Below are 26,173 nucleotides of genomic sequence, written 5' to 3' on the forward strand. Positions count from 1 at the left end.
CCGACCTCAAGACCACCAAATTGCCTCGTTGTTTCGTTTTAACGCTCAAAATCGTTAAATTTATTAATGAATTACTTGACAAAAAATCTATTATTAATTTTTTACTAATTATTTATAATAAATATAACATTACATTCCTAATCTTCATAATCTTCCTTATATGAATTGAAAATAAGTATGCTGTGATACAAATAAAATTTAAAATGAAAAAAGATAATCGAGATAAAAAAATGTTGACAGAAAAAACTTACCACTTACGTCGATGCATGTAAAAGGACAGATAATGTGGAACCCTTGTTTGGCCAACTTTTGAACGCACAATGTTGTTGCAAAAAACATCAGACGGTAAGTGTTAGGATATGGACTTTCTGCTATAGAATATAAATAGCTTGTATAAGTATATATATATGCTGTAGAATATAATCGAAGATGAAAGAGATGAAAAAAATAGAATAGAAAATTGTTTAGTTATATTTCGATAATATCAATAATTCGGTAGTACAAATCTTACGTAGTTGGATATACAAAGAGATTATTCTAAAATATGGATGATAGGACATATAATCACAATGCGATATTTTTATTAATATTCATGAAAATAATCTTAATCAATATGCAAATGCCTATCTATAATAAAATACTTACTTATTCATAATAATCTGACTACACGATTTCTAATTGTCATAAAGTATATAACACTATCTAGTATTAGTATAAATATTATAAATATATATCATTATTAATTTTCTATAAATATATAAAAAAGAAACGAGCACATACATAAACGTAATATATAATCTAAGTAACCATTGTATATATATCATATAATGAAAAGTTATATATGAATATATACGTGTATATTAAATAGCTAATTCGTATACTTAAGCATCTAATAATTGAAAGTAAATCTTTGGTAAATATCTAATGAGATAAAAGATTATATTTTTTTTACCAATGGGATGTTGCTGCTGGTGTAATCGACTGCATGCCTAAGGACGGTCCGCTACACGAAATAATTATTAAAAATTCAAGTACATAATATGTAAATCCCAATAATTAATTTTCTGGAACACTGGATCATATATCTACCTCCACGCAATAAGTGGTGCCAATCTTTCGGTCAATCTTTGATAATTCCTTTCTAACTCTCGCTGATAATCACGTTGATCTGGACCTATCAAATTCTTATTTCTGCGTAAAGCATCAAGACATCTTTTGGAAAAATCTTTGAAGCATAAACGTAATTTATGCTGCAACCTCGAAGGCTGTGCATTTTGTTCTCGTAATCCTGAAAGAAAAACAACCGCTACTTCCGCAGGACCTTGATTAACAGTTGTGCCTATACATCCCTGAAGAACCATTTGCAACATTTTTGCATCTGGTGGTTCTTGAGCTGTGGCTGCTGCAACCTGTATCAAACAAATATTTTTATATGTGCATATATATCATTATATAAATCATTTAAATACCTCAGCTGTCTTCTTTTGTATATCTTCGATAGCAACTTCAATAGGACTTAATACTATCTGCTTTCTAGCAACAACTCGAATTCTTGTTTTCAAATAAGGAAAATGCGTTGCCACTGTTAATATTGTTTTACGTTTGCACTGTTCTCTGAGCTCGCCATGTGCTTTACCCCCAGGTGTAAATGGTGTTGCATAAACAAAACGTTCTAAAAATAATAGTAATTATTTGATAACAATAAACAATGCTTTTGGGCTTCTATCATCTTTCAATCGATACAAACTTATATTAAAATTTCTGTGAAACACAGTAGGTCTGTGTCTAAGTTCGTGCAACTCAAAGTACGGTTCAACGTAAGTAATTTGAACGTATGCTTTGTCAGGTTCTAACTTCGTTGGATCTACAGGATTCGAATCTTTGATTATAACTATATTTTCGGTACCAAATCGCTCGGCATAAAAATTTTCTAATCTTGAGAATATCTCAGGAAGTTTAGTCAACGTTGGTTCTTTATAAACAAATTCCTCGCCAGCAAGATCACCAAATCGTGCTCCATAAAATCCAACTCTAAAATACGTGCCAAATACACGTTTTCCAGCTAATTGTTCAACGCGTGTATAAGCTTCGTGAAGTTTTCTAGCAAATAAAACAAGAAGAATTTGAAAGGACAGTTTAATTATTAGTACCTTCAATTTTATCTAATAAATCATTATCTTTTACCCATGAATATTTGCTAGTTTTTTGTAGTCATGTGCAGCTTCAGCTATCGGTAATAATACTCTGTATACATCAGGAATAGCTTCATACATTCCAGCAGCTTGAAAAGAACTTGCAGCATGTTCCAAGAGACCCGCTAAACCACTCTCAGAAAAATCTGGTCCTAAACACAAACCCTCTTCTCTTCTCGCTAAAACATCGTCACCAACAGCACTCTCTTCTAAAGCATTTGGTGTTACTGGGCTTAAAGCAACAGCTCCCACTGGTCTACCACCACCACCTGGTTCCAAAAGATGAAGGTATTCCGCTACAAGTGCTGCACTATGTACGAGACACATTGCAGCTTCTGTATGATTTTTTCGTTCCATGTGTTGTTGTGCCATGTTTGCTAGCCAAGTTAATCTTAGATCTGGTGATCCTTGATATCCTTTTGCAATTCTATATTTGATCGAAGATATGTTTGAAATATTCATCCTAAAGATTCACTATGACTGATATTTAAAAACTTTACCTATACATTAAATCCAAAAGCATTTCTGGGTCTTCTTGAAATTCTTTCATTTTAACAGTATCTGATAGTATCATATGCAAATTAAAAAGCAAATCTTTAACTTGCTCGGGAAAACTTGTGTCAGCTAATTCTGTATCACGTTCTGCATATACCAATACTGTTTTCAACGCTCTTCTAAGAGCTCCTTCGCTAGGTGCTCTTCCCCTACCAACTAGAGCCGACAACGATGTCGTAACTTGCATTTTAACTCTTGCAAAATTCTGTTAAGAACATCAAATATAATGTTCATCTAATATTTCCGGAATACAAAATAGAAATTTGATATTAGAAAACACATACGTTTCCGATTTCGAAATTTTGTCTCATTAATAAGTATAAACTGGCTGCTGCATGACTTCTAATAGCACTTAAAGGTGAACTACACCTTGTAAGTAATGTTAAACATAAATCGCCACATCTTTCACTTTCCTCGTCAAAAAGAGCGCTATGATATTTAAAAACTAAAGCACGTTGAGTATTAAACATATGCTGAAGTACCGATGTGCTTTGATTTCTAGCTAATGCTCTTAATAACACCTTCAGTACAGCTCCAACTACTGCGCCTATTGATTTATTTTTAAATTTAATAATTAATGTTAAAGATATAATAACATATGATTTGTAATAATAACAAAAAGAAATAATTTCTTACCTCCTCCTCCATCTGCTTGTACAACTGCCTCTAAAGTATCTAGAACTACAAGTGAAGCTTCAGCTGCTAAGGCACCTTCTATGTGAGCATCTTGCTCCACTGCTCTTCCCTCTGGTTGTTCACATGATCTAAAAAATATTTTAATAATATTTTATTTAAAATTAATAATGACAAAATCTTAATATGCATATATATATATATATTTAAATTTAATTTTACCTATAAGGCATTTGATCTTTTCTCCATCTCAATTTATCGCCACTTGCTCTCTCTTTTCTGCGCAACATCATTTCACTTCTAGCACTACCTTGACCAAGTATAACATCTTCTAGCCTTGAACGGATATCGCTAGTAGCGGCAGCTTGTGGTGGTAATCTTTTCAAAGCTTTTTTACCCTTATACTCAAAAGCTGCCGTTGCGATATTTAAAACTTGTAATATACTTAAAACGCGTCTGGAACTTAATTCTGAACACCATTGTCCAAGTGCACTTTTCTCTAAACCCTTAAGTATCCACAGAGCACACATAAGAAGATGCCTTGTTGCTTCTGAACTTAACGAAACACGACATTGTGATCCTGCAGTATCAGCAGATGCTCCACCAGCTATAGCCAATGCAACAGATTGTGTAATAGATCCCGATTCATCTGGATAAACACTTTTATCTTTAGAATCCCAATGATATAATTGAGGCAAAGCATCCATAATGATGCTCAAAAGTGGAAGATACAAAGCAGCAACTCTAGCTTTTGCTGCAGGTTCAGAGTATCTAGGATCGACATCGTGACAACCCATAAGATAACGAATCGTGCCAATAGCTTTATTTTGTAACATTGGATTTGGTATTTCCAAAGTGTTTGCCAAGTCGGATAAAACTAGTCCAACTAAGAAATGTTGTTGTCGAAATTCTTGACTCAATTCAGAGAATCTAGCTCGATCTCCAGGAACGAGAGTAGATATTAAACTTCCAGAACTACCGGTGGATGGGCTAGGAGATGCTGGTGCTGATCCTGATGTATATCCAGTACCAAATGGAAGATTCAGAGATACGTAATGTTCGTGCGAACATACTGTTCTTACAAGATCAAGTTTCAATGCAAAAAGAGCAGCAGAGTCAGGAATATGCATAGACGCATCTGACAGAGAACAACATGTAGCACGAACGAGAGATAATACAAATCCCCTATCCATAACGGACAATAAATCGGAGAGAAAATTGCCGAGACTTGAAACTAAATTAGATGCTACACGATTTTCTTTCCCACACCGTGAAATAACTTCTGATGTTAGAGCTGCAGCAAGTGTTGCTATGTCGTCACAAAATTGTGGCGAAAATCTCGATTTTCTTGGTGCTTCCAAGATATCCAATTCCGACAATGTTACAACCATAGAACGAACTATTAATTCTAAGAAGAACCAAGAATGAGTTATTGCTAATTCTCGTGCCTGTCCGGTGGAAACCACCCAATGTAACGCTATTTCTTCATGTAGTAGTCTTCTAGATGGTTGACTGTTTATTGACGGCGATTCCTGTCTCATTGATGCAGTTCTATCTAATCCTCGAGAATGAACTTCCATTTCTAAATCCTCCACAGGTAAGTCAGGATTACTTTGGGCTCTCATGACTCCTGGCGTTTGAGATGTGGTAGGTAATGAGCATTGATATGCTATGTATGTAGCTAGCAATGCATGTCTTCCATGTGCATCAACTTGACCATCTGGTAAATTCGTTATTTTACGAACTAAAAGACCTAGAGCCTCAAAAATAGTAGCTGCTACATTTAATGACTGAGATGGTAATGTAGGTGGTCGCACTAAAAGCGCAATTAATTGGTCTAACAATTGTGGTAACGAGCGAACCAAGGCAGAAGGAGAAGCTCGTGCTAATTCCATAAGAGCTGATTTTAACTCTGATTCCATTCCTGCCTCTCCAATACGTGGTGGTACTTGTCCAGTTTCCAAGAAGCCACAAAGTGATAAGAATCTGTAATTTACGTGTATTGAATTATTCTAATTATACGGTTGAAAAAATTTTAATTTAAAAATCATAATTATTACAATAAATATTACCTGTCGATATATTTATCTTGTGGATGTACACTGGATACTGGTTCTAATATAACTGTGAAAACTCCTCTATGAGCATCTACCCATCTAGTTCCTGGTAATAGAACATCAGGAGCGATATAAGAATAATTTGCTGGAGGTGGATCTAACATTGCAGGCAGACTAAATTCACCAGATTGAAGGTGTCCATCTCTTAAAAGTGGTAGCCACTAAAATATATAATATAAAATTTTCTGTATATATATATATATATATATATATATATATCTTTTCTTTAAAAATATAATATATAATTAGTTAAAAATGTGTACATTTTATATAATTCTTATTTATTGTTCATCTGAAAATGAGTCACACTTACCGTATAAGCTACAGCCGTTTCAACATTCGGCTGTTCAGCTTTTTTCTGACAACTAATGTGATAAAAAGTGAACAATAAATGATGCTTAGCACCTAAATCAGCAGGAAGTCTGATCTTCACTTCATCATAAAAATTTGGGTTTTTGTTATGGTAGGAAACAGATGTAAAACACTCGTGTGTCATTTCAGGACAAGAAGATCTTCCAAATATAGCTGTTAATGCGTCTGCTTCTTGTTCACCGCCCATAAGCTGAATACGAACAGTTATATTGCGTGCTGATCCTGTTCTAGAACTGAAGTTTACCTCCTACATACAAAAATACATCAAATGTAATATGTAATTCATATATTTTAATGATTATTTCATTTATTGATCAAATATCAACTAATATTACAAACCTTTGGATAAACGTAAAGTAAATTACGATATGTTAAATCTGGAGAAATAACTTCGCTAGGAAATTCAAGTATTTCTTTAACGGGTCGGCTTTTTTCGTCTGGATACGGTATCAATCTTCTAAGATCAACATCAAGACACCTAGGTAATTCCTCAGGTCTTGGACTAAGATCTAATTTTAAAATTCCTGGTATACATTTTAATCGTTTCAAATTAGAACCTGGACGACGTAATTCAACTAGAAGTTTATATAAATCTTCGTCTCTTAATCGTTCACTTTCTTGTTTGAAAAAACTTGAAACTTTCAATGTAATAGGCCTGCAATAAATCAAAATAATAGTTTTTAATTATTTTAATGTTGCATATATTAAAAAAAAAAACTATATTTCTACATGTGTACCTGAAAGTATCAAGGCAGTTAGCAAAATCGTCAGGTGACCAACTTCTTCTTTTATCAGAACTGCGTCTTTCTAATGAACCTCGTCGAGTTGGAGTTTCTACTTTTTTTCGCCATTGTTCTAAACCACCTGACTTTCTGTCTAATGAACCTGCACTACCAGTGTTATCTGTATCACCACCACCACCATTTATAACTCCAGATAAATGAATTGCAGTCCATGCAAATGGCATCCTGTAACGACCCAATCGATCACATGCTGCTACAGCAGCTGCTCTTACCTATATAATTTTAGAAATATTTTTATAAATTATTCATTTTAATGAAAATTATATCATTTTTTTTTATAGAATTAACATTAGGAATAAAATTACTTTTTCCTTATTCTTATCCTCGCGTAAATATGGTTCGGCACATTCAGAAATATCACCTTGTAATACTTTTTCTAATCTGACAACCAAAAATAAATCAGGACTTGGTTTACTAATACTCATAACGCAACTTCTAGCTAATGTACTAGCGTCGCTGTAAGCTATATGTCCTCCAAGCATTCTTTTTAAACCTTCCGAATTCATATCCACATAGAAATTTTCTGAAACCTACAATATGTCGTAAAATTATATTACTTAATAATATTAAAATCTATCTAATATTTATATATACCTTTTTCTTTTCTCTAGCATCGTATAATGCAAGACTAGCAAATATTGGTTCAACTTCTAACTCCAATTTTAATTGAAGACATTTTATAAGAATTTTATGAGAAAAAGGATCAGATGGTTCAGGGGCAGCATTAATTTCTTGCCATTCATCGTCAGGAGAAGTTGGAAGAGCATACAATGGAAATAATGCTTCCTAAAATTAATCTCATCTCAATATGTTTTCCAATAAATTATTTAATAATATTATTATTATACTGTATGTAAATATTTTTTGAATTACTAACTTGTCTATCCTCTGAACGTTTTTGTTCATTCATTTGATCAATCGTTTCTGGACAAACTCTATCCAATAAGCTTGGAAGAAGTGGATCATGTTGAGAATGTCTTAAATCCAAACTTGCCCAAGAACCTCTTGGTGTATCTCCACAATTTGATGAGTCTTCTTCTTCGTTTGGCGATCCAGAACCATTTGTATATTCTTGATCTACCTACTCGACGTACAACAAATTTTTATGTTAATATTTTTACATTAATAAAAATTATGTTTATATTAAATTACTTCAAAATCCTGTCTGGGTGTATCTTGAAGTAATCTATCTCTAGCGATGGGAGATACTCTTCCTCTGTACTTTCTATGTACCATAACCCAATCTGAAGTAAAACTTTCGATACATCTTCTGACATAAGGTGACACTGTATCCCTATTGATGAAATCATAATTATAAATTACTATATAATTTATTACGGTTATTATAAAAAAAAAAAGCACTTACAATGATTCATATGGCACTATCGGTTCTTCTGTTCGAATTTTTCGTTTTACAATCCTAAGCTCAACATCTTCGAGAGGAAAATCTAATATCGGTCTTAATGGATCTCTGTCTAAAACCGATTGATGTTGTACAAGAAATTCTTCATAATCAAGTGGTTCAAGTACTTCGCATAGAGACATCTTTGAATAAAAATATAGATCTTGGTTACATTTTAAGAAACATCTTATGATATAAATAAATTTAAGAAAAACTTACAGTTGAAGAAAAACCTGAAATACTACTACCACTTTTCGATAAGTCTCGTGAATACGAGGTAGAGGTAGCAATTTGTCGTCTTACATCTGCCGCATGCTGTTTGCTCAACTTGTGAGCAAAAGCTCGTTGAACCGAAGACATTATAAATGTCTTTGTGAAACCCTCTTTTGATAAAATTCTATAATTATTGATAAATGTTGTTTAAATTAATATCAAAGATAATATAATTAGTCTGAAGAATGATCAATCATTTTTATATAAATTATATTTATTTTTAATATATAATTTTTTACATCTACATAAACAACAAATATTTTATAGAAATTAAAGCAAAAAAATAATAATTATTAAATATTTATATCAACATTGAAGTAAACGATTAAATAAAAAATATGATAATGCATTAAAAAAGAAAATAATTACTTAGTCTAATTTAAATTCATTGAAAATGAATGACATTAATTTTTAATAAAAAAATATCTGCAAAATCTTTGTTACTCTTTTGGAACACCCACATTAAATTAATATCCACAGATCCTTCTATCTAATAATTATTTATACTACTTTCATTAACAAATTCATAATTAAATATCACTGTCACCTACATGTCTACACCTACATCTCCTTCCATCTTTAAATGACAAGAGCTCGATTTTTGCTAAAGGTTTTACCATAAATAAGGTATAACATAGATTTAATACTGCCTAAACTTATCCCTTTTATATCGCATCCTATATTACCGACAATGCACCTACCAGATGACAATGTCAATATAAATGCATTCAGCTTTGATCGTCACACGTATTTGAATAAACTTATAAGTAGTGTATTATATTAAAAAGAATAATAGAATACTAAACTCAATGGTATAATTGAATGGTATTAATGTCTAATGTATTTATTTATCTGTCCTGCATCGTTAATTCTCGTGGTGTAATCAGAGAAAAAAGTGGACAGTCGTTTTGTTTTATCATTTCATTTTTTGTCACAATTATTGAGCAATTATTCTTGTTAAACGATACAGCAAGCAGAATATCTTGTTCACGTATGTCATACACCATTATTCTCTGAAATAACCATTATTATAAAAAAAAAATATATATATATATATATTTTTGACAGTGGGTAAAAGATGAAGTGTTAAGTATTAAATTTTGATGTGTGAAAGTTGATAACATATGTCTCGTACTATTAAATTTATTAAATATACATACCATAAACAATGGTCAATAATGTAGAATATATTGGCATACATATCCTGTTTTGACCAAAATTTTCACTTATACTCTATTACCCGTCCACCAAAGATATGTCGTCTGAAGAAGCTTTTAGTGATTCATCGTTTGATGAAATATTCAAATCATATGCATCTAAACTTTGTAGAATTGTATCTGATGATGAGACAGAGGGTGAACATGATAGTAAATGGTATGAAGGTACCAATAATAATAAACAAATATGGTTTAATCCAATTGGCAATCAGCCCAATCTGGAATATTTTTCTGGCATTCCTGGTATCAATTTATCAAATTCTAAAGTTGTCAAATGCACTTCACCGATAGACTTTTACTTATTATTTGTTGATGATGAGATACTTACGTTGATTGTAAGTCAAACTAATCATTATGCAAATCAAATAATGGAAAAAAATCAATCTGAACGATTAAATAAATGGGTGCCTACTAATGCACAAGAAATTAAACAATTTTTTGGTTTGATTATGTGGATGGGATTGGTGAAACTTCCAAGTATACAGATGTATTGGACAACAGATCCTTTCTTTGTACAAAGTTTTCCACGTACTGTGATGTCCCGCAATAGATTTGAAATATTATTGAGAATGCTCCATTTTGTGGACAATGAGAAAATTATTAATCCGAATGACTTATTATGTAAGTTACAAACATTGACTGACATTTTAAATAAAAATTTTCAAGAATATTATAATCCTAGTGAGACTGTTTGTATTGATGAATCTATAATCCCATTCCGTGGAAAAACTATATCTAGGCAATATATAAAATTATTTAAGTTATGCAGCACATCAGGATATGTAAATTCTTTCCAATTATATGCAGGAGAAACTACAAATACAAAAGAAAGTACAACCATAAATGTAGTAATGTCTCTCTGTCAAAATATAATAAATCAAGGACATACGTTATGTACAAATAAAAGGTATACGAGTATCGTGTTGGCTGAAAAATTACTTTCTCTTGGCACGCATTTAATTGGAACTCTTCAAGTAAATCGTCATGGTATTCCAAAAGAAATATTATCGCAGAAGCTAAAACAGGGTGAGATCATTGCAAGAGAACATAAAAATGGATTAACTATTTTAAAATGGAAGGATAAACGAGACATACTTATGCTCTCAACTAAACATTCTGTGGAGATGGTTACAGTTGCAGGTCGAAAAAATAGTTCAATTAAACCAAAGATTTTTGTAGATTATAATGCCAATAAGTCATATGTTGATATATCTGATCAGATAAAATCATATTTCAATCCACTAAGAAAAGGTCAAAAATGGTATAAAAGAATAGCTTTTGAGCTTCTGCTTAAAACCTCAGTAATAAATGCTTGGGTAATGTATAACAATATAATAACCCAACGTATGTCAATTTTTGAATTTCAACAAAAATTAGTAACACAACTAACATCACGTAAAGGCGATACTGACAATGCATCTTTACCCAGACCACAAATTACAATTAGAAAGCATCACGAAATACAGAGAAAAAGTGGAAGCGCTCGACAAATTAGACGACGATGCAAAAAATGTTATGAAGATAATGCAAAGGAATTTGGTCGATTATATGCAAAGAATCGTACAAAGAAAGTAACTACATATTGTGGAAATTGTACTGACAACCCTCACTATTGTTTGCCATGTTTTAATATGGTTCATCGTGATATGCCTATGTAATAATTTTTTAATTTTCATAAATAAAAATCAATGTTATTGTCCACCGCTCACTCTGCTATTTTGATTTTTTTTATCTAGTATTATGTCTATCGAAAAGTTCTGTCCATTTTTGAATGAAAAGGAAATATTTAAACCCCAATTCAAGTTTCTAAATATGGTTCAAATAAAATATGGTCTTTTTTGAGCTAAACATTTTTGTTATACATAGATTAAACATTATTTCCTAAGAAAATATAAACTAGCATTGTCCGGCTTTTCTTATAATTAATAGACTGTGGGCCATTTTTCCTTTTCAAATATTTTAGCGGCTAAAGAATAATATAGATAATCAATAAGTCCATTTCAATGTTATATAAAAAAACTGGAAGAGATAATAATTTTAATTTTTATTTAAAAAAATTAATTTGCTTCTTAAGCTGCAAGTTAAAAAGTACGATTATTAATTAGTCGGCTGCGTATGTACAATGTAAATAATATTCGTAATAAATAAAATTTATTCCTATAGAAAGTTATATAAACAACAATTCAATAAAAGAGCTTTCGTAGAGAACAATGTATCAGTCTAACGGGGGATTTCGAGGAAGACGGTGCATCGAACGGTACATTCATGCTTTTAAACTACAATATATATTTCTTTCAATTATTTAACAATCAATTAACGTATATCGAACATTCTAATATATTCCAGTAATATTTAAGATTGTTTAAATTAAAGTATATTTGTTTTAACGTTCTTACATAGTGACAACTTTCAGGATAAAATTTTTGTCTAATAGAATATCACATCAAAATTATTTAATATTCAAAGTATATTTATAAGTATACAATGTATAAACCAATACATGTGTTTAAACAACTTAAATATATAAAGAGAGTGCATTAGAGTATTAAAATAATAGTTAATTAATCGATGGAAATGTAGATTGTAATCCAAAAACATGGATTTATCTTTTGTTGTACCTTCCTCCTCGAAATTCACCTTGAGACTGGCACTTTCTCTTTTATAAAAATAATTTTATTAAAAGCTGTTTATATGACCTCCCGAACGTTGCGCATGTGTGTTACGAGAAAATTATTTGTAATTAATAGAATTTACGATTATAACATTCTAATTTTAGCATTTATTTAATTTTCATGTAATTCTTTCAACAAAGGTATATTTGTTTTAATGTTCTTGCGCAGTGATGACTTCGAGGAGGTGGGGTAAAATTTTCATCTAATAAAACATCAGATTGAAATTATTTAATATATTTAAAGAATGTTAATAGATATTTAATGTTTGAAGAAAATTTATATACGTTTAAACAATCGTTAGTATTAGTGGAGTACATTAGAGTGTTCGATACATCTTAAACAATTGTTAATTAATCGAAAAAAATGAATATTCTAATCAAAAAACACCGAGTATAAGATCAAAGTACCGTTCTCCTCGACATCCGCCGTTAGACTGTTACGTTATCCTCTATGAATGTCAGTTGAAGTTTTTCTTATTTATTTTTGTTTATATGACTTTCCATAAAAGAAAATTCTATTTATTACGAATATTATTTTTGTTATGCATATGTAGCCTTAGGAAAAGTCACATAAACAACATTTAATAAAAGAACTTTCATAAAAGACAATGTGTCAGTCTAACGTGGGATTTCGAAGAAGACGGTACACTGAGCTTATACTCGGTACTTTTATCCTACAATAAACATTTCCTTCGATTAATTATCCATCAATTAAGGTAACTCGAATACGGTAGTGTACTCTAATAATATTTTAGATTGTTTTAACGTTTCTGACCAATGTTGATTTAATAAATTCATTAAACGCAATTATTAAAAAAAAATTATGCATTTAAATAAATTTAATATTTGTGATAGAAATAAAATTTATAATAAATTAATACTAAATTTGTTTCTGAAGGGTAAATAATTTTATGGGTATCAAAAATGCATTAAATTTCTATTACAATTATTGTTCATTAATTGATATTCTTTTTTTTTTATGTGTAACACATATTTAATTATAGTTGTAGTTATCTACGATTAGTACTGTTCATTATTTATAAATCAATCATGAGCATCTTCAAATCGATCATCGTGTTCCCATCCTTTGTTCTTACTCATGGATTTAGGTGGTATTGGATTTGTAATAGATTTTGATCTATTTTGAAAATTTTTATTTGCTCCAGGTCCACGTATTGCTCTTGGAATAGTATTTTCCGTTCTAAAATTTTTTTTATAAGAGAGAGAGAGAGTATCCATTACCAAATAATCTTTTTCTTCTGAATTTTCAGCTTGAATTGTTTCTTGTTGTTTAGGTTGCAGCATTGAAGTACTACATGTGTCAAATTCTTGATCTACATTATTCTTCTTTTGCGTCAAAGTTTTTGTCGGCTCTACATATAATAAGAGATTTAATTATCATGTCATCTCATCTTTTACTTTATTTAAAATACGAATAACATGCCTGATAAGAAACAATGTTACCAAACACTACCTTCATCGGTTTCATTAATATCGAGTTCTCTGTTGTGTCTATGGAAATATATCAGAACAGCTGGATCAAGACGGGAATCGTAATAATCGTTTAAAATTTTCGGCAATAAATGAAATTGTTGATTAGCTAAATCAATGGTCAATAACAACATTTCTTTAGCTGTGCTCGATAAAGTATTATTCGTAAGAGTTTTTCTTATATTTAACATAAATTGATCTAATTCTGGTCTTCCATACATGCCTTTACCAGTAATAATAATCTACAATGAAAGATGTAGATATTAGATTAAAACTTCATTAGACTCTCTATTTGTATAAGTAACATCATTTAAAATAACTTATGTACTAATAAAAATTAAATAATTATGAAACCTGTGTTGCGACAAGTTCAATATCTTCTTCAGTTGCAGTTTCTAATAACATGTTCCAACAATCGAGCAATGGTATTTCTAATACTTTTAGAGGTTTACCCGATATTAATGTCATTTGATAATATACTTCTCCGAGTAATGAGATAACGTTCCGAAACAATATAATACTTTCTTCTTTAATTTCTTCCCTTCCTAAAAAAAAAATACTCATTGATTAGAATTATAAAATAAATGGTAATAAGAAATTAGAAATATTAATAAGGGACGCACTTTTGTAATCATTTTGTAGTGCAATCAGTAATAAATATCGCATATTTTGATTTTTATTAACTTCAATGGAAAAAAATGCTACATCGCTGAATAAACTTGCCAATTTTATGCCAAAAATTCTATCTTCCAAAGCATGTTTATATAGCGTATTGAAAATGTTCCTAAAATGTTTCACCTTTAATTAAAGAAAAGCGATAATAAAAATGTTTCATTGAAATATACAATAAAAATGAATACTTTAACGTTTCTTCATCCTTAGTAGTAGGAACAAGATTAACTATTTCATTTATTTGTTCAGGTTGTATGCGCTCATTGATAGTAAGCTTTTTAATTCCAGCAATAATTTCAGTGCATACGTATTGATTATATTTGCTGTATGAATTTATTCCAGGCCTTCTTAACTGAATGTCAATTGACTTTGCTCTTCCGCGTGATCGGCCTGCACTACTCCACGACATCGTACTTTGGTTATTGGAAGAATCCATACTAACAAAATAAATATATTATCTATTATATATATTAAATATTTGAGAATAATCAATCATAATAACTGTTTTTATATAAATTTTTTTTTATAAATTGGTACATTATTTACTCGTTAATATTTTCAACCATATAAGGAATGTCAAGGATTATTATATACTTGTTTTAAACCAGACCAGGTATCTGAACAGGAAATTATTCCATATTGACAAAATAAAACTTTACATTAACCATTTATCCGTGTCAACACTGTCCTTAAAGAAAAAGTTATATCTCCCATTTTAACGGTTATGTTTGTAATTTTACCTTTTACCGATAGAGCGCATGGTTATCCCTTGGCGGTAATATGATAAATTCAAATATTTATTTTCTTATTTCTATTACCGTAGGAACGCTAGCAAGAAACCTTAACAGCAAAAAAAAATGAATAAATCTCTCACATACCACCAGGGAACCATAGTTCAAACGCGTGTTTTTTAAACTTATGGGAGTAATCGTCTTTCAAGGCTAGTGATTATTGCATAATTGACTAATGCAAAAATACAAGTATACACTAGTATATATTGCATACTAGTTATATACGAGTATATCATAGTGTCCACAAATAAATTCGGTAATTCTATTATGCAAAACGATTGTTAAAAAGAAAAAGTAAATTCGTATTGTACGCGTAACTCTACAAGTTATTTTTATTCAATAACTTTAAAAAATAATAAGCGCGGTATTACGTATCACGAAACGATGTACAATGCAACACATTTAAATTTATTTTGTGTAATTGTAAAATCACGCGTGTAAATTTAATTTTATTGCAACGGTTAATAGAGATTTGATAAAAATAAATAAAAAATTCAGTTGAAAAGTGCATCTCTGCGAACTGGACGATTTGTATGTTAGGCTATTGTATCACTTGATTGTATGATTAATATAGTTTTCTTTTTGTTACAGGTGATCATCGTTGGATTTATCATCTACTCGTTTTGATTTTCTTCTACTTTTTAAAATATATATGTATAAAAAACGCATTTCTGAAGGCACACACGTATTTAAACACTAACAATTAAATAGAATTTTTTTAAATTTTCTTAAAATATAACTATACTATATATACTATCAAATAATATTGTATATTATATATATCCCCTGCAGGTATAGCAACTTTACTTTCATTTTTTTCCAAATGTGCTTACGCCTTGGTGTGCTAAGCGACCGAAGAAGTCTAAATAAATTGTTTATTATATTGACTTAAAAAATTGACCAATGGTGCTTGAAACCTTTTTCTAATTATAATTTTCGTTAATATATAATAAAAAACTAAGGTCAATAAATAGATTCAAAAATATTTATATATATTTATTTTGGTTTATGCTAGCATAAGAACAAAATTATATTACGAAAGAAAAAACAAAAATTTTTTAATTACGAAAAAAAATAGAAAGAAATTTCGATCCAGAATTTTAAAAAGTTGAGGTTTTTTCCAAGAAAAAAAATAATTCCTAAAGAATATAACTTCAAATATTTTTGAAAAATTTATTTCCAAAAAGAACATTTAAAAACAAAAAAGCAAAAAAGGAAGGTCCCAATAGGTCCATTTTTGACAAAGTTATGGCTATTTCAAAGAAAAAAAACCATTTTTTTGAATTAGGTAACAAATCTTGAAAAAATTCTCAGAGAGGTTTTCAATAGGGTAGAAAATGTTAAAAAAAGTTCCAGCCAAATCGAAAGAGTTAGGGGTCAAAAGTAGTCGATTTGACGTGGAATGCCTCATTTATATATATATTACTTAATTAAAATAATAAAATAATAAATCTATAAATGATACACATGATATATAAAGGAAGAAACACAAGATAAAATGTAAATATTTTTTTCAATAATTGACATAAGAGATAAATGCAAATATATTACTTTATTATAATATTACATAATTAAATAATGACAAAATAACAGATCTGTAGTAGTAAGCATTAATTAACTGGATCAACAACATGACCTTCGAATAAGCGTACTGGACTCTCGGATTTGTTTCCATCGTTTTCAATTACTTTGACGATAGCATAGAAAAACGGACGATCGACGTTAAATATAGATTCGGAGACGGTACCCATCTTTTCAAGCAAGACCACTTCTGTAACAGAGCATTCAATCACGGGGAAATATGGATGTACTATTCAAATTGATTTCTCCGGAAATCCTGTTAGTTGCAATATTGCCAAAAAGCATGATACAACAGAACTAACGACAAATAATAAATAAACAGATACGTGTACGATACATACATACATATGAGATCTTAAAAAGAAAATAAATAAATAAGAACACAAAAATTTTATCTGATGTGTAGTTACGTTAGTATTGATATTTAGTTTACTGTTAGTCTTGTTATTTAATAGTAATAATGCTCATTTCATTTCGAATTTTCTAAACCAATTTTATATGAATTCGATGAAATTGAATTTCGATATAAGTACCTATAATAATATTAAGAACTTAAGCTTTTGGATGGATGATGTGTCCTTGGAATAATGGCGTGACGTTTAAATCATTTCCTTGAAATTCTCGATGGACGATACTATAGTAAAATGGATGATCGATCTTAAAATCAATAATGATCGGTAGACTCGCTAAACAGATCATCAATCCTGAAACAAATTTTCTATTGATATGCATTTTACAGGATAAGACATTAATTAAACAATTTAAAAGCAATAAGACGAGGAAAGAAATAGGAGAAAAGAGACAATGTGTTAATGGATTTAATTTAATATATAACCATATTATAAATTAGTTTAGTTAAGCTCCCAAATAAATTGGCATTTTATTCATTTATTCTTTGATATAACATTTCATAAGAAGTTTCATTTTTATAGAGTTTTTTATAGATTTATAATGTGAGCAGAGAAAATGTCAAGTTTTATCTCAGGATATTGAGATTTTTCCTCATTGTTAGAAACATTTTCATAATTTTCTAGATTATTTTTAATGATCCTTAGATGGAAAAAGAATTATCGACACGGAAAACTGTTTTCATCCTACCCGATGATACTTTGATAAACACTGATTCTAAATATCAAACATAAAAATATACACATATTCTTTTTTTGTATTCGTCGAATAATTTTCGCATTGCTAATTACATATATAGGAATGTTGTTATTGTCATATATTATTACAGATATTTTTTCAAATAAGAATGGATCTGCTTTCGGACAGATTATCGGATTAGAAGTAGAGTTTTAAACCTTTTGTCCATTGATATTTAGATCAACGTTTCCCACTTGGAATTGATCGAATCAATCATTGATATTTGTAAATATTCACACAAACATACATTATATTTTTCTTGTATTAGTAATGATTTATTCTGACAAATATCTCATATAATATATATTCGATTAAATAGTTTAAAAGGGAAGATTTAGTCCCTTTTACATCAAAGCAGAAAACAATAATATACATTTATAATAAGAGACTAGAGCAACGTAATTGTTTAATATTAATATATTTGGTAATGCATTATCAGAGGAGTTGATTTTTATTCCTTGATTTATAAAAGTGGATCAATCACATGCGCGATGAACAGTTCTAATCTCGTATTCGAGGAAATCTTATTTGAGATATCTTCTGCTCTAATTATTTTCACGTAGAACGGATGATCCACTTCGAAAATTGGTGCTGGTGGTGGTCTTTTAAGTGAACTCGAATGTCGCATTAGAGCACCTACTGAGATTGTTCAGTAATTACTACGTAAGCCTATATCATATATAACATTCCATATATAAACATGCTCGATCGTTCTTGCTTCTTTGTAACGGCAGCATGCTTAGAGAAGTAAATTTATAATCAATTGCATTCTAAATAATAGATTTTGATAAGATATAGTTTAAAATAGTATTATAGTAAGCGTCTGCTTATGTATTTATTAAGGCACAGTGATGTTTTTCATGCAAATTGTACGTTATAAAATTCGATATTACGGAAGTTTTTATATGATATAAGTTTTATGATATAAGAAAAGACTATCGAATTTTGCATTTTTATTTGCTCATATCATTAACTGATATTAATAAATATGCTCGCAAAAATATATTATCTCATAGCCTGTAAAGATTTATTTCCCAAGTGATTTTTCAAATTATTATATAATTTATCGAATAAAAACATTTCTAAAGAGAAAATTTCTTTCTTTTCTACAGCAAAGCGTTAAATACATCTATATAATTATGATAAGAATCTAATACTAATATATTTGGTAATGCATTATCAAAGGAGTCAGTTTTTATTTTTAGACATCATCTGAGGGATCAACCACGTGCGCTGTAAACAGTTCTAATTTTGTACTTGAAGGGTTGTCATTGGCGAAATTTTTCATTCTAATGATTTTCACGTGGAAGGGACGATCAACCTTGAAAATTGGTGGTGGTGGTGGTCGTGGAATACTCAAACAGCGATATGCTAAAGTAACTGCTATAATTGTAAAGGTATTAGTATATTATTTCCAAATCTAAAATCATTCTACGTATAAACATCGATTCAATTTGCTTTTTTTTTCTAGCGGCAGCATGCTTAAAAAATTCAATTAAAATCTGATGCGTTTAAATTAATAGATCATGATAAAACATAAATAACCATAGCATGATAGGAAGATTCTACTTATGTGTTTATTGGTGTCAAGTGATATTTTTAGAGCAAATTTTACATTAAAAAGTTCGATTAAAGAAGTTTTTTTATGATATAAGTTTTATGAGATAAGAAAAGACTATCGAATTTTGCATTTTTATTTGTTCATATCATTAATTGATATTAATAAATATGTTCGCAAAAATATATTATCTCATAGCCTGTAAAGATTTATTTCCCAAGTGATTTTTCAGATTATTATATAATTTATCGAATAAAAACATTTCTAAAGAGAAAATTTCTTTCTTTNAATCTATAAATGATACACATGATATATAAAGGAAGAAACACAAGATAAAATGTAAATATTTTTTTCAATAATTGACATAAGAGATAAATGCAAATATATTACTTTATTATAATATTACATAATTAAATAATGACAAAATAACAGATCCGTAGTAGTAAGCATTAATTAACTGGATCAACAATATGACCTTCGAATAAGCGTACTGGACTCTCGGAGCCGTTGCCAACTTTATTGACGATAGCATAAAAAAACGGATGATGAACGACAAAATGTACGGAGGAATCAATTCTATCATCTGTTTCCACGCCTGTAACAGAGTATTAAATCACAGGAAAATATGAAAGTTCTATTCACATTGACTTCTTTGAAAATCTTGTTAGTTGCAATATTGGCAAAAAGCATCATCGAACAAAACTAACAATAAATAACAAATAAGCAGATACGTGTACAATACATACATATATACATATATACATACATAGGAGATCTTAAAAAGAAAATAAATGGAAAAAAAGAAAAAAATATTATCAGATGTGTAATTACGTTAGTATTAATATTTAGCTTACTCTTAGACTTGTAATTTAATAGTAATAATGTTCATTACATTTCGAATTTTCTAAACCAATTTTTCGTGAAAAATAATCTTGTAATTTCTATATAAGTACCTACAATAATATTAAGAGCATAAACTTTTGGATAGGTGATGTGTCCCTGAAATAATGGCGTGAGGTTCAAATATAATTTCCTTGAAATCCCTGATGAACGATACTAAAGGAAAATGTGTTATCGATCATAAAATTAATAAAAAGACAAAAAATTTTACTAATGCAATTATGATAGTCATAAGAAGTATAATGAACACCAATATGTAACAGGACGTAGCTCCTAAGATTTTTGAGAAAACATTAAAGGAGGAAAGTCGAATAATATCTACAAATTGATAAAAAATAAGATACATTGCTGAATTATTTTAGTAGCATAAATAAATTGTTATATTATGTAATGTTGTTAGAACAGTTTTTAGAATATTTCGGAAGAAAAAAAGAGATACATAGGATAAAGGAAGAGACAAAGTAATTGTTAGCGTTTCATCTCTATAGCCTTCGCCTACTTCCGTTTTATTACAATTTATTCAAGTTGTAATGTACTTACCACTTGATCCTGCAGCTTCGGTACCTTCTTCATTAACTTCAATGAATGCCTTCTGCACCACTTTAGAGATGTAGACATCAGAGTCGGAAATACCCTGGAAGTTAGCTTCAGTTTTTTCGAACGCCTTTCTTATTCCCATCTAAGTAAAGAAAGATTATAATGTTTTAATAATATATTTCATTTCGTGAAATCTAATGTCCATTATAGCGTATAATACTCGCATTCTTAAGATGTTGATTGAGGTTAAAAGAGCTTTCGATCGTGAATTTAGGCAAGTAAACTTGAACTTCGGTTGTTTCTCCTTTCTTGAGAACTTCGTGAGGACCGTGGAGTGCCATTTTCTTTTCGACTGCAGCCAATCCATCTATTTCATCGGGTAATATGATAAGCATGCTGCAATCTTCACCCTAAAGAAGCAACAATTCTTTTATTTAAGATCTTAATTCATCAGTTAATCAGTTAATATAAATAGCTCAAATCAAATTACTTTGTATGGAAGCTCGACGAAAGAGGCTTTACATTCAGGAAGTACACCATAGTTGTACTTTCCAGATCCGAACATGGTTGGTACATTCTTAACTTCGGTCTTGCTGACGTAGAAGGGTCTATTTTGAGTAAATCTAGGATCGAACTCCGTCTTCCAATTACCCTTAAAGTAGACAGCATTGACGAGGAACATGACGGTTGAACTACTAAAACTATCTGCAATGCAAAATAAGTATACACAAAATATGATAAATGCAATATAGAAAAGAAATAATGAAAGAAAAAAAGTAAACTAACCGGAGTTGACGAGGTCCTTAATGCGGTGGTTAGTTTGTTCCTCAACCCACTGGTTGATAGTATTAGCAGCCGATGCGCTTTGAGAAAAGTCAACAGATTGCGAGCTCGATAAGAATGCATCTTCAATCATTTTTTCGTAAGATGGTTTCACGGAGAATCCCTTGTTCGTGAAAATTTTATTGGCGAGATGAGATTCTACGTCTGTGGCGTACTACGATGTATAATTTCGAAATGAACGATTAAGTAGAAATATCAACATTTTAAATAAAATTAAGTTAAAAGATTTAATAATCCTTACGCTAAGATATTTGATAAGATTTGAATATCCACGTGTAGCTTGGGACATCGGTGGAAGATGGAGAACACTTCTCATTTCGTCTTGAGTCTCTCCGCGGGCGCCATAAGCAGCCATAGAAAGAACAATGGAAACGCTAAGAGGAGAAGTGATCAAATTGCCATGATTTGATGACGCGACCTCCTAATAAAGTTTATTATAAATGACGTAATTAATAATTCAATTCAAATAAAATTATAATAATATATCGAAATATAAATAGAGATTTATTTTTCTTACAGCGAAGAAGGACGTTGAGAAGTGGTTGGTTCCTTCAATGACATCCAAAATGGGCATATTTTGAGTAGGTGTAGCCATGGTGATTACCAGGCAGATTGCAAAAATTAATAAGTCTAATAGTGAAAATGAAAATAAAAAAAGAATTATTATTTGGATTACATTTCGATTACATTAAATTTCATCAAAAGGATCGCGTTAAATAATTATAAAAATTTATTGAACGCAGAAATGATTTCGAACGTACTAACAGAAGTTTATCGAAATAAATTTGTAGAATAGAAAAAATTTTCTTGTAAGAATGAAAAAAACGTTTAACTTCGTTAAATATCAAACAAAACGAGAAGAATTAAAGACCAAAAAAATAATAAATGGATAGAACGTCATCAAAAATTCAGTTAGATGTGTTTTCTAGAAAAATTCATAGCTGTTTTTGGGTTAGGTAAAAAAATTTGAAAAAATTCTCAGAAAGTCCCAAGTAAGGGACGAAACGTACAACTGGTTCAAAATAAATTGTTCATAAGATTTAACAATCGTCCAAAATTCCCTTTGAGACTTATATTAATAATATTTATTTCTGGATAAGAATATTGATAATTAAATTCTCAGAAAGGTTTTCAATGGGGTAGAAAATAATGAAAAAGTTACAGTGAAATCGAAAGGGGTCAGAATCGCAAGTGATCGAGTAGTCGTGGAATGCCCTATGGGAATAATTATCTAGCTTGAATGTAAAGTGATATTAGATGTTACATAATTGAAATATGTTCTGAGAAATAATACATCAATGACACTTCGATGTTATCGAATGTTATTTTATAATTTGCAAGTACTATAAATAAGTTAACCATTAAAAACAATAAATTATACAATATTATTAATCATCGATGCGTGTGATTACATTTGCGTAAAGTTAAAAGAATAAGATGGACGATTTTACAAGACAAGATCTATGTGAATAATGAAATAGATGCTTGTGTTACATCCAGATTGGACGTTTGATCACCCTGCATGCATCGAGTTTAACCGTGATCAAGTGACTTAATTTTATGGTGTAAACAATTACCCGTAGATTTTAAATAAAATGAAGACTTTGATAAATAAAACATATACGTGGAGTTAGGAAAGGTTGGAAAGGTTGATGGGGCTGAAAAAATGGTTCCACCGCTCCGGAGTTCACTAACAGAATTTATTAATAAATTATACTTACAAATTGGAAACGCAGTGAGACGGAGGTTCGATCTTCGTGTGGGCGAGGTCGAGAATTTAGAAAATTCACTGGCGGTAAATTGAGACAAAATAAGAAATAAAATTGAGATTTAAACTAAACTGAAAAAACTAAGACTAAATTAAAATACTGAGAGAACTTAACAGAAAGAATTAAAGATTGAGCACGCAGGCTCTTCTTATACGCTTTTCGTGGCTACCCCCACTATGGAGATGTTCGTAAAATTTAGTGGTGGGACGTAGTGGGAGACTCGTAAACCCTTCTTGTTATTTCTCACATATGGGACTTATCAGTTTTTCAAAAGATTGAAACGTTTTGAATAAAGATAAAAAACATCGGACGAATTGCAAAAGGGTAGACGATAGAAGGTTTACGTCGAAATACAAAGAGGTGCTTCTCAGATAAAACAGGCTGCGCAGGTCGGCTAAATGTTTGAAGGTATGGATTTCGGATTATATGGCCTCTTGGATCTAATTAAATAGAGATACGCTTACAATCAGAAGATACATACTGCATTGAAAAATAACTTTCTTACAATTAGCTGCCGTTGTGAATTTCGTTTATCGAAAGAATTACATAGTCATTTTTATTCTTTAATATATGTTTCAATTATTTCTTATAATAACTACTGTATTAAGTTTCGCTTGTCTTTCGTTTATCCACTGAATTGAGCTTCTATTATAATTGACTTAACTACTAGATTGAGTTTCGCTTGTCTTGCATTCCAGCTAGTGATTAGAAGAAAAACAGAGAGCAGAATAATTAATAAAAGGTCAGGCGGTAGACGCGTAAGTAACTTTAGGGCGAAAAAATGTGATATAAAAGTGGCGGGACGTTACATTTGTCATTTAATCCATTTGATTTGCCTAAATACATAGAACTAATCCATATCGAGAGAAAGCTAGAGAGAGAAAAAGAAAGAAAGAAATAAAGACAGACAAATCAAAATTTGTTTATTTCGAAAAATGTTTATCGATTTTAAACTGATCTTTAAAAAAATAGACTTTTTTTGTAAAAATATTTACAACTACGATTTTTTTTCGTTCTCGTTAGATAATTTACAAAAAATGAACTTTAATCAGTTAAATATCTTCCATTCTTTTGATGACATTTTGCCATATTTCTGATAACTTCATGATCTCGCGCTCATCAAAGAAAAAATCCTAACCAAGTGCGATTGAAGGTCATTGTTATTACTGAAATTTTTCCATTTAAGAAGTTTTGTGAACTTCGAAATAAATGATAATTCGATGGTGCAAGGTCGGGGCTGTATGAATGATGCGATATCACTTCTCAACCATGTTCCAATAGTTTTGTACGCGTTGTTAAAGACGTGTGGCTTCACATTGTCTTGGTGGAATACGGTTCTTTTACGATTTGCCAATTTTGGCCTGTTCTCTTTGATTGCTTCTTTCAATTTCATAAGTTGTTGGCAGTAAACATCTGAGTTGATCCTTCGGTTGTTTGGAAGCAGTTTATAATACACAATGTCTTTGTAATCCCACCAAATTGACAGCATGATCTTTTCCTGATAAATTTCAGTCTCCGATATGGTTTGTTCTGGTTCCTCATGCTTGGACCATGATCTTTTTCGATTAACGTTCAAAAAGTTTATATCTCTTATTTTAATAATTATAATTGTAATTTTACATTCTACCGATAGAACTCACGGTTATCCCTTGGCGGTAATATGAACATTTCAAATGTATTTTTTTCTTATTTCTTTTGGAAATTTGTTTTCCTTGCTAATAGGAAATAATTTATATGAAATAGTATAGTAGTCAACGAACGATCAACGTTAGATTTGTTCCTTGTTCCCGGCTAAACACTAAAGTTAATTAAATTTATATAAATCGTAGGCACGGTTAATAATCGTCTCTTGTTGACTCCAGAGAGAGGCAAAATGACGAGCCTTTTTTAGTAGATTAGAATATCTATAAGAAGGTTTAGTAAAGAAGTAACTTGCACTCTTAATAGGAAGTGTAAAAGGACAAAAATATTATATAACATAAAACATTTTTATTTATTTATTTATTTCATTTGAAGCATAGATCCCAATTGTTCTTGTTTATACATTTATGTAAGTATTACATCAAAAACTTTGAGACATTGCTAAAAGTTCTTTATTAAAATCAATTAATTATTGTGCTACATGACCAGAGAATAAAGAGACAATGGTTTCCTGTTCCTCCGCTGGTGTTTTTTGTATAATACTGTAGTAGAATGGATGATTTATTGTAAATTCTACAGGAATGGTCAAAGAAAAAGACACAATGTTCAATTCTGCAACAGAATATTGTTTGATTATATTAAATGATATCCTAATTAAAACTAGATTTATTTCATATAAAGTATTAAATAAGTAATGCGTAACTATGCACAAAAGCATAATTTATATACATATAATCAAATATCAAAGCATTGATAGGGGAGGTAGTTTTAATTTTATTTTATGCAACTAATTTTACGAGAATATACTATATATATACATCAGTATGTATGTATGCATGTATGTGAATACGTATTTACGGACATCAATATGTATGTATATATATATATTACTTAATTAAAAGAATAAAATAATGAATCTATAAATGATACACATGATATATAAAGGAAGAAACACAAGATAAAATGTAAATATTTTTTTCAATAATTGACATAAGAGATAAATGCAAAT

The 26,173-nt window shown here is 30.1% G+C and overlaps 5 protein-coding genes across 15 annotated transcripts in view; 1 reads left to right on the forward strand and 4 right to left on the reverse strand.

Annotated features, from left to right (window-relative positions):
- Nucleotides 1-257: 257 nt before the first annotated feature.
- On the reverse strand, nt 258-8,945 carry LOC106788033 (dedicator of cytokinesis protein 7). Of its 4 annotated transcripts, none has more exons than XM_014750920.1 (21): nt 8,899-8,945; nt 8,294-8,471; nt 8,039-8,217; nt 7,825-7,966; nt 7,550-7,753; nt 7,267-7,458; nt 6,978-7,202; nt 6,607-6,884; nt 6,209-6,524; nt 5,811-6,116; nt 5,453-5,658; nt 3,603-5,366; nt 3,384-3,511; nt 3,032-3,294; nt 2,693-2,952; nt 2,185-2,619; nt 1,748-2,100; nt 1,470-1,672; nt 1,090-1,409; nt 953-1,003; nt 258-371 (listed from the first exon to the last, which is right to left on the reverse strand). In XM_014750920.1, exons 1-21 carry the CDS (start codon nt 8,922-8,924, stop codon nt 353-355), a joined length of 6,048 nt encoding a protein of 2,015 aa, XP_014606406.1. In that variant the 5' UTR covers nt 8,925-8,945; the 3' UTR covers nt 258-352. The 4 variants fall into 4 exon arrangements, with proteins under 4 accessions (XP_014606406.1, XP_014606408.1, XP_014606409.1 ...); XM_014750922.1 differs by having other exon boundaries at nt 8,809-8,931; XM_014750923.1 differs by lacking the exon at nt 8,899-8,945 and adding an exon at nt 8,717-8,735.
- Nucleotides 8,946-9,054: 109 nt separating this feature from the next.
- LOC106788054 (piggyBac transposable element-derived protein 4-like) lies at nt 9,055-11,268 on the forward strand. The gene is made up of 2 exons (XM_014750974.1): nt 9,055-9,338; nt 9,416-11,268. The coding sequence occupies exon 2, from the start codon at nt 9,603-9,605 to the stop codon at nt 11,220-11,222; it is 1,620 nt and encodes a 539-aa protein (XP_014606460.1). The 5' UTR covers nt 9,055-9,338; nt 9,416-9,602; the 3' UTR covers nt 11,223-11,268.
- Nucleotides 11,269-13,181: 1,913 nt separating this feature from the next.
- LOC106788016 lies at nt 13,182-15,133 on the reverse strand. Of its 2 annotated transcripts, none has more exons than XM_014750888.1 (6): nt 14,945-15,133; nt 14,587-14,835; nt 14,350-14,510; nt 14,081-14,271; nt 13,710-13,968; nt 13,182-13,608 (listed from the first exon to the last, which is right to left on the reverse strand). In XM_014750888.1, exons 1-6 carry the CDS (start codon nt 14,962-14,964, stop codon nt 13,280-13,282), a joined length of 1,209 nt encoding a protein of 402 aa, XP_014606374.1. In that variant the 5' UTR covers nt 14,965-15,133; the 3' UTR covers nt 13,182-13,279. The 2 variants fall into 2 exon arrangements, with proteins under 2 accessions (XP_014606374.1, XP_014606376.1); XM_014750890.1 differs by having other exon boundaries at nt 14,993-15,131.
- Nucleotides 15,134-16,722: 1,589 nt separating this feature from the next.
- LOC106788035 (serine protease inhibitor 3/4-like) overlaps nt 16,723-26,173 on the reverse strand; it is a 27,049-nt gene continuing 17,598 nt past the window's right edge. The window contains exons 9-10 of one of the 7 annotated variants that reach the window (XM_014750938.1): nt 17,304-17,474; nt 16,858-16,960 (exon numbers count right to left, since the gene is read on the reverse strand). In XM_014750938.1, the coding sequence (XP_014606424.1) occupies nt 17,323-17,474 (152 nt within the window). In that variant the 3' untranslated portion in view covers nt 16,858-16,960; nt 17,304-17,322. Of the gene's footprint in view, nt 16,961-17,303; nt 17,475-18,169; nt 18,556-19,066; nt 19,300-25,508; nt 25,777-26,173 lie in introns of those variants that run through there. The other 6 variants (XM_014750937.1, XM_014750936.1, XM_014750935.1 and 3 more) reach the window with 6 other exon arrangements.
- Nucleotides 19,903-23,569, reverse strand: LOC106788037 (antichymotrypsin-2-like). The gene is made up of 8 exons (XM_014750947.1): nt 23,476-23,569; nt 22,272-22,384; nt 21,996-22,175; nt 21,698-21,908; nt 21,402-21,616; nt 21,136-21,321; nt 20,915-21,053; nt 19,903-20,069 (listed from the first exon to the last, which is right to left on the reverse strand). The coding sequence occupies exons 2-8, from the start codon at nt 22,347-22,349 to the stop codon at nt 19,924-19,926; spliced, it is 1,155 nt and encodes a 384-aa protein (XP_014606433.1). The 5' UTR covers nt 22,350-22,384; nt 23,476-23,569; the 3' UTR covers nt 19,903-19,923.

Source organism: Polistes canadensis, unplaced genomic scaffold, assembly GCF_001313835.1.
Source record: "Polistes canadensis isolate GaletaPanama2010 unplaced genomic scaffold, ASM131383v1 scaffold_122, whole genome shotgun sequence".
Classification (NCBI taxonomy): domain Eukaryota; kingdom Metazoa; phylum Arthropoda; class Insecta; order Hymenoptera; family Vespidae; genus Polistes; species Polistes canadensis.